Here is a 14,974-nt window from a genome sequence, read left to right as displayed (position 1 = left end):
CGGCATCGGTGATCTGTGATGCCGGTACATTTGGATGTGCAATCCTGGGCAGGGGGCCTGGTGCTGGAGCTGATACCACGGCAGCTGCCGCCAGGCCCCGCCCCCAGGTCACGGACCCCACAGCAGTGCAGGGGGAGGTTACTGGAGGTGCGGGGGAATGTGTGGGAGGGTGCAGGGAAGGGGGGCGGGGCTCATCACACTGTAGACACCCAGCAGGGAGGCGACAAGCTGTTCCACATTTGCATGTCAACATGGCCCTGCCCATGTAGACATGAAATGACCGGAAGCAGCAAAATCGCGGCAGGAGCGGTCACATGACCGCTCTGAGCCGGGGGAGAGGGGCTGACAGCAGGGCAGGTAAGTGGTCTCTATCTACTTACCTGCCCCAATGTAGCCCAATAGGGAAATAAAAAAATGTCAAAGAAGCCGGATAACCCCTTTAAATATATGCCCTACCCCGAAAATAAACCCTAGTCATTGGTTCAATAATGAAGTGTTCATGCAGCTAAAAAAGTAATACTGCAGGACACTTCATTATAGAAAGCAGACATCCCCAAAGGAGAGAAGACAGAAAACTCCGCAATCATACTGACCTGACGCTGAACAGGAGGACCTGCAGTGGAACGCATCAAGGACCTGAGGTGGAACGGACACACACACATCAGATTGCACACATACAAATCAGATTGCACACACAATGAATCACACACACAATTACACATCAGATCGCACACACCAGATGGCACACACACACACCAAATCTGTGATACCTATTGCTTCTGGCTGGCAGGGAACCTGGAACGTAGTGCAGTGAAGTGTGAGGACCTGCGTTGGAATTCATGGAGGACCTGTGGTCGAACACATCGATGCGTTCCACTGCAGGTCCTTGATGCTTTCCACCACCGGTCCTCTATGGGTTCCTTGCTCTCCACTGCAGTGCATCCCAGGTTCCCCTGGCGGCAGGAAGCAATAGGTATCATCGCGGGATTATGTGTGTGTGTGTGCGATCTGATGTATGTGTGAGTGCGTGCGCGATCTGATGTGTGTGTATGCGATTGTATGGGTGATGTGTGTGGGGGGTGTGTGCGCGATCTGATGTGTGTGTGAGTGTCGGCTGGAAGCAGGGGAGGATTGCTGTGAAGCATACCTTCTGGGAGCGCACGCTGAAGATCGCAGGAGTACCTGGGAGCGAAGCAGACATCTGGGGTCTGGTAAGTATGATTCTCCTGGGAAAGGGGGGGGGTGGTCTGTTTATTTTTTTTGAGGGGGTTTAAACTTACCCCCAACCCGTGTTTCCCTGAGAATAAGCCCCACCCTGAAAATAAGCCCTAGCACAATAATATAAGACCAGGAATCACAATATATCTTCTTATAAACATCATTTGTTTATAGGACTCACCTTCATTAGGTTGGCTTATGATGGGTTCTGGATATCCCTTTGCTCCGTTTATACCAGTTGCGGGGGGGGGTTGTGTCTTGTCATATATAACTACACATGGTGTACTCTGAACCCAGTAATATTAAATGCACAATGTTACAATGGAATTTTAATTTTCAAGGACTTGTACTACCTTTAAAAATTACAATGGGTTTATTTGATGTAATTTCCATTCTCCAGCGATGTTGTTCTTGAATAGACAGGATTTGATCTCCGCATTTTGTACCTACTATTTTAATAAGAGTTTTTATTTCCCTTTGTGATTGATAGACTCCTATATAGAGATTACAACCCAATGCTGCACTATTTGCTCCACTCAGTGACAGGGCCCCTGAATTCGGCTGGGGTGATTCTAATTGGTCACCTATGTGTGACTCCTGGTGTACCATAACTTGGGTCCTCTTGTCTATTATTATGCCCACATGATTGGTCTCCTAACCCATGACACGGGTGTAGGCAATGGATCGGGTCATTTGACACATGATGTAGGCACGTCATTTAATCTGATCACGTGGCTGCGACATGTGTGCATCATGTAATGGGTCATGTTGGACATTATGCAGGTGCGTCATGTGACCTGATCACGTGGGGCATGACACGGCCCATGTTATTGCAGTACCTGGAAGTAGGAAGAACTGGGCTCTGCAGCCATTGACCGACGCATGAAAATAATGACGCAATTTGCGACATCACTTTGAATTCTCAAATTGACCTTTCGCTTGGTAATCAACCTAATAACACACTGAGCTACTAGGGAATGTGAGAACAGGTTGTAAGGAGCTAGGAGCAAAACAGTAAAGGCTGCTTTACACCAGACAATCTATCGTACGATAGATCGTCGGGGTCACGGTTTTTGTGACGCACATCCGGCATCGCTGGCGATGCCGGCCTGTGTGACACCTCCTAGCGACGCAGTATCGCTCACAAATCGTGAGTCGGGTACTGCTCGTTAGGTTCCATAATATCGTTTAATTTGGTTGCTTATCGTTTCCGTGGTAGCACACGCCGCTCCGTGTGACACCACGGGAACGATGAGCAGCTCACCTGCCTCCCGCGGCCGCCGCCGGCTCTATGTGGAAGGAAGGAGGTGGGCGGGATGTTTACATCCTGCTCATCTCCGCCCCTCCGCTTCCATTGGCCGGCGGCCGTGTGACGTCGCTGTGACGCCGAACGTCCCTCCCACTTCAGGAAGTGGACGTTCGCCGCCCACAGCGAGGTCGCACGAGAGGTAAGTATGTGTGACGGGGGTTACTGACTTTGTGCGACACGGGCAGCGATTTGCCCGTGACGCAGAAAGGACGGGGGCGGGTTCGATCGATTGTGAAATCGCACAATCGATCGTACCATGTAAAGCAGGCTTAACAATGCAATAGCAGGACAAGAATCTGTTAAATTTATGTATGAAATAGGCAAGATGATTATCTATAAAATGAAGGTAGTCTCACATTCAAACCTGTAGTAGATGGAGCCTGAAAGTCCAAAGTTCAAAACATTGTTCCCCTTTAGCTCATAAGTATATATCTTATACAGTGCGTGGACATTCACTTAGGATGGCATACATATTGTACGCATGGTATTGTAGAATTCTGATGATTAATATAATATATAAAATATAAAAATGTCCAAGAGTATTGGACTGTTTCACTAAGTAGGAGTCTCTGTGAAAGATGCTGACTGTTAAAAGATAAGTTAAAAGTTTTTTATTTTTATATTAATAATAGTGATTATGAAATCAAGTATTTTTAATACAAAATTGAATTCACTGCTTATTTAGTCTTTATATAATTCCAGTTTTACCGAGGCACTGGGGGCTGCCATCTTGGATATGCTGTGTGGAACGACAGTTACTCACCTCAAATACTGTACGTCATAGAAGACAGTTGTTGCTCTCCGACTCTATTCTGTAACACTGAAAGCACCCTGCTGTGAGCTGGACACGCCCCCTGGGCTGTCCGATCACAGCAGAGAGAGGACCGCCATCTTTGTGGAGCTCACAGCGTATGCTGTGTGCTGCACTTTTTCCCTGTCACCTGTTCGGGATGTGTGAGTACAGGCGCCAAGCCGCCACCGCTACCCTCCCCCACCGCTGTTGCTACACTCTCCTCCTCCCCCGCCGCTCTCCCTGCTACCGCCCCTCCCCCTACCGTCGCTCTCCCCGCCGCCGCTCTCCTTGCCACCGCTACACCCACCTCCCACCACCGCCACTCCCCTTCTCCCCGCCGCCACCACTATCCCCCTCCACGCCGCTTCTCCTGTGCTTACCTCGGGCCTCCGCTCCTAGCAGCTCAGCAGAGTACAGTATAGGGAAGAGCGCAGTATAAAGTGGTATACTGCAGAGCGCGAAATACAACGGGGCACGGTATACAGTGGAGCGCGGAATACAGCGGAACGCAGTATACTGAGGAGAGCGGGGTGCGGCATACAGCGGGGCATGGTATACAGCGGAGCGCAGTATACAGCGGAGCGTGGAATACAGCAGAGCGCAATATACTGAGGAGAGCGGAATTCAGTGGAGCACGGAATATAGCGGGGCGTATAATACAGCGGAGCGAAGTATACAGCGGGGGGCACAGTATAGAGCGGAGTGCAGTATACATTGGGGCGTAATATACAGTGGCGCACAATGTCAGCGGTGCTCAATGATAGTTTAGACATTAGGATCACTTTGCGGTCACCAACAAAATGGCTCCGCACTTTGATCCCAAACTTCATCTTCCCTTATCCTTTGGAAACACCCAGATTGGGAGGGGGGGGTGACATCACACACAGGAGAGCAGATTCCACCCACTTTTACTGCAGCTGTAATGTGAGCTAGTTCTACAGTTGTTCTACAGTAAGATTTCAGCAGCTGCTCCCCCTAGTGTTTAAGAGTGGAAAATATCAAACTTTTAAAAAATTTTTTGTAGATTTTGCTCAATTAAAAATAATAATAATATTTAAACAAAACATTAATACTTTACATTTTATCACTTATTTTTTATTTTTGCTTTACGACACATTCCTTTTAATACTGTGACTGTTCTCAATTGTATCAATGCAACAATTTCACATTGTATTTTCTGAGTTTCCATGCAAAACTGTGGGAGGGATATTTGTGCATTTGTCACTCCCTGCTTTCCACCTCCCTCCCACACTTATCACACCGCATTCTATGTAATTCCAAGGTTTGTATTTCTGGAGAATGAGATAGTAACTAATTCTTTCTTTTTTTAAACAGTATTGGGTGAATTGCGACTTGTAGCGAGAAACGTTTCATTTCACCTTTCTGATATTTACAGTTCTGAAGAAACGCGATGCCCAACAACGCACAGCCATTTAACAAGGTGCGGAGCTCTGTCTCTTCAGTGTGCAATGGAAAGAAGACTTCACGTTTGCCTAAGTGTGCCCGTTGCAGGAACCATGGCTATTCATCTCCTTTGAAGGGTCACAAGCGGTTTTGTATGTGGAGGGACTGCCAATGTAAAAAATGCTGCCTTATTGCAGAAAGACAGCGCGTTATGGCCGCACAGGTAAATGAGGATTTCAATTTTTAAATCAATTGTTTTTTATTGCATTTTTTGCCAAATTAGGAATATTACAGACATAGATGCATAAGCTCTAACTCTTCCCCCAACATAATACAACAAAATATGTCAAGTACAAAAGGTGTGTCACAGTTCGGAAAAGGAGACTTCATGCTGCCAGCTCATACAGTAAGTTCAGTCAATTAACCCCTTTACCGCTGGGCGATTTTATTTTTTTCATTTTCAGTTTTTCCTCCCCTTTTTCCGAGAACCATAATTTTTGTATTTTTCCATCAATCTTGCCATATGAGGGCTCATTTTTTTGGGGCAAGTTGTATTTCTGAATAAAATCATTAGTTTTACCATATAGTGCACAAAAAAATGGAAAAAAAAATTCCAAGTGATGTGAATTTTTAAAAAAAAGTGCATTTCCACAATTGTTTGTGGGATCTTTTATTCACAGTGTTAAATATATGGTAAAACTGTTCTGTTGGTATGATGCCTCACATCGGTATGAGTTCGTAGGTATCAAATATGTATGGCTTTACTTTTATCTAAGGGGTGAAAAAAATTCAGAAGTTTGTCCAAAAAAAGTAGCACTTTTGTCACCATTTTCCGAGAGTGTTCATTTTTCAGGATCTGGGGCTCAGTGATGGCTTATTTTTTGCAACTTGAACTGGTGTTTTTACTTATACCATTTGTTGTACAGCTGCTACTTTTTGATCGCCTGTTATTGTGTATTTAAAAAAAAATTGCGACAACCAAAAAACGTAATTGTGGTGTTTGGAATTTTTTTCTTGCCACACCATGTACCGATCAGATTAATTGATTTTATATTTTGATAGCTTGGGCATTTATGAAAACAGCAATACCAAATATGTATATATTTTTTTTAATTGTTTTATTTTCAATGGGGCCAAAGGGGGGTGATTTGAACTTTTATTTTTTTATATTTTTTAAAACTTTTAAAGAAAGACAAACCTGAGGAAAAATGATTTTTTGAATATATTGAATGTACGGTAGGATGCTGTTTGTGAAGGATTTTTGCACCCAACCATAATCTTTTGGTGCTGCTCTGAAAAATGTATATGATATATATATATATATATATATATATATATATATATATATATATATATATTGTGTGTGTATGTAACTATATATATATATATATATATATATATATATGTATATCATATACATTTTTCAGAGCAGCACCAAAAGATTATGGTTGGGTGCAAAAATCCTTCACAAACAGCATCCTACCGTCCATTCAATATATTCAAAAAATCAGAAGGCAGCTCTATATATATATACCGTATTTTTCATTTTATAAGAAGCACCGGATTATAAGACGCACCACAAATTTAGAGATAAAGGTAATAAAAAATAAAAATGGGGTCCGTCGTATACTCTGGTGTTGTCTTACCGGAGGGGGGCAGCAGTGGTGGTGAAGCGGGTCACAGGAGGTCAGTGGCGGCGGGTCAGTGGCGGCAGGTGCGGCGGCGTCCGTGGAGGCAGATGCGGCAAGTCAGTGGCGGCAGGTGCAGCGGGTCAGTGGCGGCAGGTTTAGCGGGACAGTGGCTGCAGGCGAGGCGGATCAGTGGCGGCAGGCACGGCGGCGTCCGTGGCGGCGGGCAAGTACTGGTGGTGGCAGGCGCGACAGGTCAGTAATGGCAGCGGCAGGCGCATCGGGTCAGTAGTGGCAGCGGCGGCGGGTGAGTTGTGCAGCAAATCGGTGCGGTGAGTGTCCCAGTGTATCCGCGGTCCCGGTTCAAATGATGGCGCCCGGAGCGGCGCATGCGCAGATGGAGCTCTCATCCAAGGGCTCCATCTGCACACGCGCTGACTCCCGGAGCGGCGCCTGCGCAGATGGAGCTTTTGTCCAAGAGCTTCATCTGCTCACGCACTGTCTCCCGGCGCCATCATTTGAAACTGGGACCGCGGACGCACTGGGAAACCTGCCGCACAGCCGCCCACCCGCACAGAGAGGCAGCCGCCACCGACAGGCACCCGGCTGCCGCCCGCACGCAGCCACAGGCACCCGGCTGCCGGCCGCACGCAGATACAGGGACCCGGCTGCTGCCCGCACGCAGGTACAGGGACCCGGCTGCCGGCCGCACGCAGGTTCAGGGACCCCGCTGCACTCAGGTACAAGTACCTGGCTGCCGCCCACACACAGGTACCCGGCTGCCGCCTGCACGCAGGCACCCGGCTGCCACCCGCACGCAGCCACAGGCACTTGGCCGCCCGAACGCACCAGATCGCCGCACAGACAGGCCCCCCAGGTAAAGCTATATTCGGATTTTAAGACGCACCTCTCATTTTCCTCCCAAATTTTTGGGAGCAAAAGTGCGTCTTATAATCCGAATAATACATATATTATATATATACTGTATATATATATATATATATATATATATCGTATTTCAGTAATTGTACGGACCCAAAGCGTAAAGCTGTTTTATTAAATAAAAAGTGTCCCATTTGCTTTGCGTACTTTTGTTTCTTAGGACATTGTCCCAGTTTATGGCACTAAGTTCATCTCTTAGGGCTCATGCGCACGTTGCGTACTTACATGCATTTACGCTGCGTCTAGCACTGCAATGTAAATGCATGCGTCCTGCGTTCCCTGCAAAATCTATGAAGATTGTGTATGAGACGTGCGCACGATGCTTTTATGAACGCAGCGATTTGGGTGCTAAAATTTTGACCCAAATCCATGCGTTCATAAAAGCAGCATGTCAATTTTTCCGTGCGCTTTGGATGCAGCTCCCACTCTGTCTATGGTGGGGGCAGCAGCCATAGCACATGAAATCGGCTTTTTTTTCTACAAAAAAACCTGCATCCATTATGCAGTGTTTCTGCGGCGATTTGAAGCGCACATGTGCTGTCAAATCGCTGCAGAAATTTCAGCATTTACATGCGAACACAGCCTTAGCCATTTGAAAGTTGCCTTCCTGAAGTTTTGTGTCCTTGTAGCTTCTCTACCTTACGTCTTGTTAAAGGATAAATGAAAACTTATTTAGTGATTACTATTACCCCAGTGACCCCCAACCCATATATTTCTTATGTGGTCTGGTTTATTGGTTAACAGTAGGTCTAGCAGTGCCCCCTTCTTGTTGGGTCGTGAACCAGTTGTGAACGGTAATTGTCTTTCATTATTGTCAAAAACCTGTTTCTTTTGCTGGATTTGCAGGTTTCTGCTCCCCAATTTATATAAGGGTAGTTTAACCTCTTCACGACACATGACATCTGGGTATGTCATGGATCGTGTCACTGTAATCCCCACCAGCTGCCACAGGCAGTCGGCGGCGATCCCCTCATATGTCAGCTGATTTGAACAGCTGACATGTGTGTCCAGAAAATCGCCCAGGGTTAAGGGGTTAAGTTCCCCATAATGATGGCTTCTCCCGGATTTACTGCCTCATCTATTTGCTTCATTAGAATATTTTCTTCCACTTCCATGATATTTGGAGACTTATAACAAACCCCCTATCAGTATTTTATTATTATTTCTCCTTTCTCTAATCTCCACCCTTAGGGACGCTACAATTTCATTGGCATCACATACCGCACTGGATTATAAGATGCACCCCAAATTTAGAGAAAAAATATTTTGTCCGCTTTATAATCCAGTGGTTTCTTACCGGGGAGGGGGGGCGGCAGCGGTGGTGGAGCAGGGGTCACAGGAGGCAGGGGTGGTGCTGGAGTACGGCGATGCTGCAGGCGGTGCAGAGGGGGGCCCGGATGATCACTGCGGGTGGCGGCTCTGTGCTGGGACTGCGGGTGCTGGTGTGTTCTGGGGCTCGCTGTGGGCACTGCTCTATGCTGGGGCTTGCTACGGGCAGTGAGGCACGGGCCATTCTTAAGATGTCTACAGTATGAGCTTCAAAGAAATTCTGCCCGGAGTCGGTGCGTGCGCAGATTCAGTCATCAGCTCATTGACTAGTCGAGATCTCATCTGTGCACGTGCCACCTCTGGGCGCCATTTTCCTTAAGTCCGCTGCTGGGACATCAAGGGGCCGGAAGTGGTGCTTGTGCAGATGAGATCTTGAGCTGAAAGCTCCATCTGCGCCATTATTTGAAGCCCGCATCACCAACATCTTCAGAATGGCCTGTGCCTCACCACTCGCAGCCCAGGCACAGTACAGCGCCGCCCGCCACCCAGAGCAGCACTGCACAAAGCAGGGCCCGCAGCCCCGACACAGCATTGCCCAGACCTCCTGTGACATCCCCCCACCGGTAAGCTACATTCAAATTTTAAGATGCACCCCTCATTTCCCTCCCAAATTTTTGGGAGGAAAAGTGTGTATTATACTCAGAATCCGAAAAATATGGTATATTTTCACGTTGGATGGGTTTTAGGGATGAGTCATTGCTCTTGTCCAGCCATGTCTCCTTTATCCCCACCATATCATATGCTTTTTCCAACAACACTAATTGTAATTCCTCCATCTTGTTGAAGAGACTTCTACATACACTTTATATATTTCTCCGTACTTTTATTCTTGCTTAGTGTATTGACTGTCCTCACCCCTCTCCCCATGCCACCCCCATTTTCATTACTTATGCCCAGGTCACTATGTGCACTTTCTTCCCGTCCTGTACAATAAATGCACCCCTAGCCCCCGACCCAAGTTTAAACACTCCTCCAACCTTCTAGCCATTTTAACCCCTAGCAAGGCTGCAACGTCCCCATTGAGGTGCAGTCCATCCCTAGCATAGAACCTGAAGCCAACAAAGAGGTTGGCCCGGTTTTCCAGAAAACCATAACTTTCCTTCCTACACCAATTCCTGAGCTACTTATTTACCTCCCTGATCTCCAGATGCCTATAGCGTGGCACGTGGTCTGGCAGTATTTCAGAAAATAATATCTTCGAGGTATTTGTCTTCAGCTTACAGCCCAATTCCCTGAAAACATCTTTAACCCCATAGCGACGGCCTAACGTCTCAAGACGTCGGAAAAACAGGGTACTTATTCTGTTCCGACGTCTTGAGACGTCAGGCCGGAAAAAGCTTGTAGCGCCCCGGGTGACGAAAAATCTCGGGGGTTTCAGCTACCGTAGGTAGCTGAGACCCCCAAGATCATGAATCGGGGTGTTTTTTTTGGACCCCGATAATGTGATCGCCGGTATACACCGTATACCGACGTACACATAAAAAAAAAATGGCAAATAATACTGATTTCTTTCTCATCTGACATAATCAAACATGTCAGATGATAAAGAAATATAATCCTCTAGTGCCCCCAAAGCCCCCGGTACCGGAGAAATCAACCCCCACCACCCCCACCCCCTCCGGAACATCCAAAATGGCGCCGACGCGCGCCGAAAACTGCTGCCGCCGCCGGCTCTGCATTCATTTCCCTCTGATCTGAAATGATCAAACATTTCAGATCGGAGGGAAATGTCCTCCCCCTCATCCCTCTACCGGTACACCGGAGCTGTCTGGTCCCCCGGAGCACCCTCCGGTTCTCCAGAGCGCTCCCCCTTCCCTCCTCCGGAGCGTGCAAGATGGCGGCGCGCAGCGCACAGTAGCGCGCGGCCGCATTCATCCTGCTCTTTCTGCCGCATGTGACACGTCACATACGACAGAAAAGTTGTCCCCAGGTCCCGCCAGGTCTCCCGCCGTCACCCCCCCCCCTCAGCCCCCGGTCTTCCGTTACCTGGCTGCTGCACTGTCCCCGCGATCACTCCGCCTTCCTCTGGAAAGCTGGCGGCGCATGTGCAGACAGCAGCTGTCAGCTGGATCCTTGCAAGCAGGGACGCTGACCGCGCTGCTTGCACATGCTGCTGTACTGTGGACCGGGGGAGAGTGAGTGCAGTAATCTGCAGCCACACTCCTCACATGGAGAGCCTGCTGTTCTAGAAAATGGGGGGTACGTTCTGTGAGCGTGCCCCTCATGTTCTGGAATGAGGTTACTGCAGGTCACTCTTCCCTAGGTTGGACCGGGGCAGTGTGAGTGCAGTATTCTCAGATTACTGCACCCACACTGCTCATGGAGAGCTTGCTAGTCCAGAAAATGGGGGATACGTTCCCTGAACGTGCCCCCCATATTCTAGAAGGTCCAGAGTCGTCGAGGGACCTCCAAAATGGATTACAGCGACCGGAATTTGTTTATTTTCAATAAATTGGTGAAAGAGGAAATGTTTCGGGGAGTGTTTTTTCAAATAATTTTTTTTTTTGTCTTTATTTTTTTCTATTACTGACTGGGTTAGTGATGTCGGGTATCTGTTTAGATGCTGTGACATCACTAACCCCAGGGCTTGATGCCAGGTGACATTACAGCTGGTATCAACCCCGTATATTACCCCGTTTGCCACCGCACTAGGGCGCGGGATGAGCTGGGGCGAAGCGCCAGGATTGGCGCATCTAATGGATGCGCTACTTCTGGGGCGGCTGCGGCCTGCTATTTTTAGGCTGGGAAGAGTCCAATAACCATGGCTCTTCCCACCCTGAGAATACCAGACCCCAGCTGTCCGCCTCACCTTGGCTGGTGATCTAATTTGGGGGGGACCCCACGTTTGGTTTTTCTTTTTTTTAAAAACGCCTGGGGAGCCCTCCAAATTGATCACCAGCCAAGGTGAAGCTGTCAGCTGTGGTTTGCAGGCTACAGCTGTCTGCTTTACCCTAGCTGGCTATCAAAAATAGGGGGGACCCCACGTCGTTTATTTTAATTATTAATTTTTTGGGGGTGCTAAATACAAGGCTAGGCACCCTTTAGTGCCACATGAAAGGCAGTAAAGGGCGCCAGCTTAGAATATGCAGGGGAATGGGACGTTATATTTGTTTGACATCTATCCATTCATCCATTGTAGCATTTTAGGCTGTGCGCCCACAATCGGGATTTGCAGCGTTTTGGGCGCAGAGTGTTTTCCCTGCATCCATAGCGCTGCGTTGTGCAGTAGAAGCACAGTGGAAGGATTTTTAGAAATCCCATGCCCACTGTGCTTCTTTCTCCACAGCATAAACCGACCCGTGGCGCAGCTTCCCGAGCCTCAGCATGTCAGTTTATGCTGCGGAGACAAGAGTGTTCTCTGCATGTAGCATAGAGCTAAAGTCCACAGCAGCCTGAACCCAAATCGTGGGCATGGGCAGCTGCGTTCTCCTGTGGACAACACTCATATCTCTGCAGGAAGGCTGACACTGTGTACTAGACGCCGTGTCGCTGGATCATGGCCACATAGCCTAAAAGTGAGAAATTTGTTGCTACAGCAACATTTTTGTGAAGTACCTGTGGATTCAAAATGCTTACTATACTCCTGTCATGGTTCGCCTCCCTGTCCACATGGCTAGGGGGCGGAGCCTTCTCTCGAGCCTCACTTCCAGACCCGGGATGCCTTAAAAGCTGGCATTTCCAGTGAACCAGTGCCGGCTATAAGCTTAGCACTGCTTTGCCTGTGATTGCTGGTCCTGTGAGTGATATCCTGATCTGTCTGTTCCTGTGCCCCCGTGCCCTTGTCTGTGTTCCATCCCCTGGTCGTCCCTCCTGTCCTCTGTCCCGTCTCCTATTTCCTCACTCGGTTGCTTCCTTTGGTACTGACCTTGGCCTGACTTTGACTCCGCTTTTGCTCGTCCCTCCGGTCCTGCTTCTGCCCGTATGGTGTTTGACCCAGCCTGTGTGATTATTCCTTGCATGCTCTGCAGCTTTGCTTCTCAGCTGTGCTTTGAGGTAATGCATGAGAACGCTGTGAATTCACTTCCTGTTTCTCATTGCTTTGTGTAGTGTATTATGCTACAGAGCTCTGGCTCCCCCTGGTGGCAGCATTACACTCCTGAATAAAATCCAGTTTCCAAAATGGGGTCACTTGTGGGGGGTTTCTGCTGTATAGGTACCCAAGGGGCCCTGCTAATGTGACATGATGCCCGCAATTTATTTGAACTTTTCCAGAATTCAAATGGTGCTTCTTCCATTCCAAGCCCTCCCATTTATCCAAACAGAGGTTTTTGGCCACATGTGGGGTATCCCTGTGCTCATAAGACATTGGATAACAACCTCTTGGGTCCACGGTTTGTTGTTGCCTCTTGAAAAAGTAAGAAATTTGATGCTAAAGCAACATTTTTGTGAAAAAAAATGAAAATTTTCAATATGGCAACCTAAGCTTATCAAATTGTGTGAAGTACTCTTGGATTCAAACTGCTCAATATACACCTAGATAAAAGCCTTGGAGGTGTCTTGTTTCCAGAATGGGGTCACTTGTTGGGGACCTCCACTGTTTAGGCACCTTAGGGGCTTTCCAAATGCAACATAGCGTCCGCTAATGATTCCAGTCAAATGGCGCTCCTTCCCTTCCGAGCCCTGCTGTGCACCCAAACAGTTGATTTCCACCACACATAAGGTATCAGCATACTCAGGAGAAATTGCACAATAAATCTTATGCTGATTTTTTTCCTTTTACACTTGTAAAAAAATAAGCTACCTGGTTGAAGTAACAATTTTGTAATAAAAATGTATTTTTTTATTTTCACAGCTCAACATTATAAACTTCTGTGAAGCACCTGAGGGTTCAGGGTACTCACCAAACATCTAGATAAATTCCTTCAGGGGTCTATTTTCCAAAATGGGGCCACTTGTGGGAGACCTCCACTGTTTAGGCACCTCAGGGGCTCTCCTAATACAACATGGCGTCTGCTATTGATTCCAGACAATTTTGCAGTCAAATGGCACTCCTTCCCTTCCGAGCCCTGTCATGCGCCCAAACAGTTGATTTCCACCACATATAAGGTATCGCCAAACTCATGAGAAATTGCACAGTAAATTTTATGCTGAATTTTTTCCTTTTACACTTGTAAAAAAAAAAGCTACCTGGTTGAAATAACAATTTTGTGGTAAAAATGTATTTTTTTATTTTCACAGCTCAACATTATAAACTTCTGTGAAGCACCTGGGGGTTCAGGGTACTCACCAAACATCTAGATAAATTCCTTGTGGGGTCTATTTTCCGAAATGTGGCCACATGTTGAGGAGCTTCACTGTATAGGCACCTCAGGGGCTCTCCTAATGCAACATGGCGTCCGCTATTGATTCCAGACAATTTTGCAGTCAAATGGCACTCCTTCCCTTCCGAGCCCCGCCGTGTGCCCAAACAGTTGATTTCCACCACATATAAGGTATCGCAAAAACTCAGGAGAAATGGCACAATAAATATCATGGTGACTTTTTTCCTGTTACCCTTGTGAAAAAAAAAGCTACCTGGTTGAAATAACAATTTTGTGGTAAAATTTTATTTTTTTATTTTCATGGCTCAACTTTATAAAATTCTGTGAAGCACCTGGGGGTTCAGTGTACTCACCAAACATCTAGATAAATTCCTTGAGGGGCCTAGTTTCCAAAATGGGGTCACTTGTGCGGGGTTTCTGCTGTTTAAGTACCTTAGGGGACCTCCAAATGCGACATGGTGCCCGCAATCTTTTTCAGCCAAATTTCCTTTCCAAAATTCAAATATTGTTCCTTCCGATCCAAGCCCTCCCATTTGTCCAAACAAAGGTTTCACACCACATGTGAGGTATCACCACGCTCATAAAAAAGTGGGTAACAAACCTTGAGGTCAAATTTTTGGAATTACCTCTTGAAAAAGTGAGAAAATTGATGCTAAAGCAACATTTTTGAGAAAATTATTAAAATTTTCAATATGATAACGTAACGTTAACAAAATCTGTGAAGTACTTGTGGATCCAAAATGCTCACTATACCCCTAGATAGAAGCCTTGAGGGGTCTAGTTTCCAAAATGGCGTCACTTGTGAGGGGTTTCTTCTGTTTAGGTACCTTAGCGGACCTGTAAATGCAACATGGTGCCCACAATCTATTTCAGCCAAATTTGCTTTCCAAAATTCAAATATTGCTCCTTCTGTTCCGAGCCCTCCCATTTGTCCAAACAGAGGTTTCTGATCACATGTGGGGTATCAGTGCGTTCATAACAAAGTGGGGAACAAGTTTTGTGGTCCATTTTGTTTTGTTATTTCTTCTAAAAGTGAATAAATTTGGGCTAGAGCAACATTTTTAGGTAAAATTTAATTTTTGCTTTTTTC

At 46.9% G+C, this 14,974-nt stretch overlaps 1 protein-coding gene across 3 annotated transcripts in view; it reads left to right on the top strand.

Moving 5' to 3' along the window:
- DMRT1 (doublesex and mab-3 related transcription factor 1) overlaps positions 1-14,974 on the top strand; it is a 387,090-nt gene that overhangs the window by 126,436 nt on the left and 245,680 nt on the right. For 2 of the 3 annotated variants that reach the window (XM_075339945.1, XM_075339928.1), the window contains exon 2: positions 4,717-4,947. In XM_075339945.1, coding sequence (XP_075196060.1) covers positions 4,732-4,947 — 216 coding nt within the window. In that variant the 5' untranslated portion in view covers positions 4,717-4,731. Of the gene's footprint in view, positions 1-3,465; positions 3,482-4,716; positions 4,948-14,974 lie in introns of those variants that run through there. The other variant, XM_075339937.1, reaches the window with a different exon arrangement.

This window comes from Anomaloglossus baeobatrachus, chromosome 1 (assembly GCF_048569485.1).
Source record: "Anomaloglossus baeobatrachus isolate aAnoBae1 chromosome 1, aAnoBae1.hap1, whole genome shotgun sequence".
NCBI lineage: Eukaryota > Metazoa > Chordata > Amphibia > Anura > Aromobatidae > Anomaloglossus > Anomaloglossus baeobatrachus.
The sequence above is the reverse complement of the archived record's forward strand: the minus strand, read 5'-3'. Positions and strand labels throughout refer to the sequence as shown.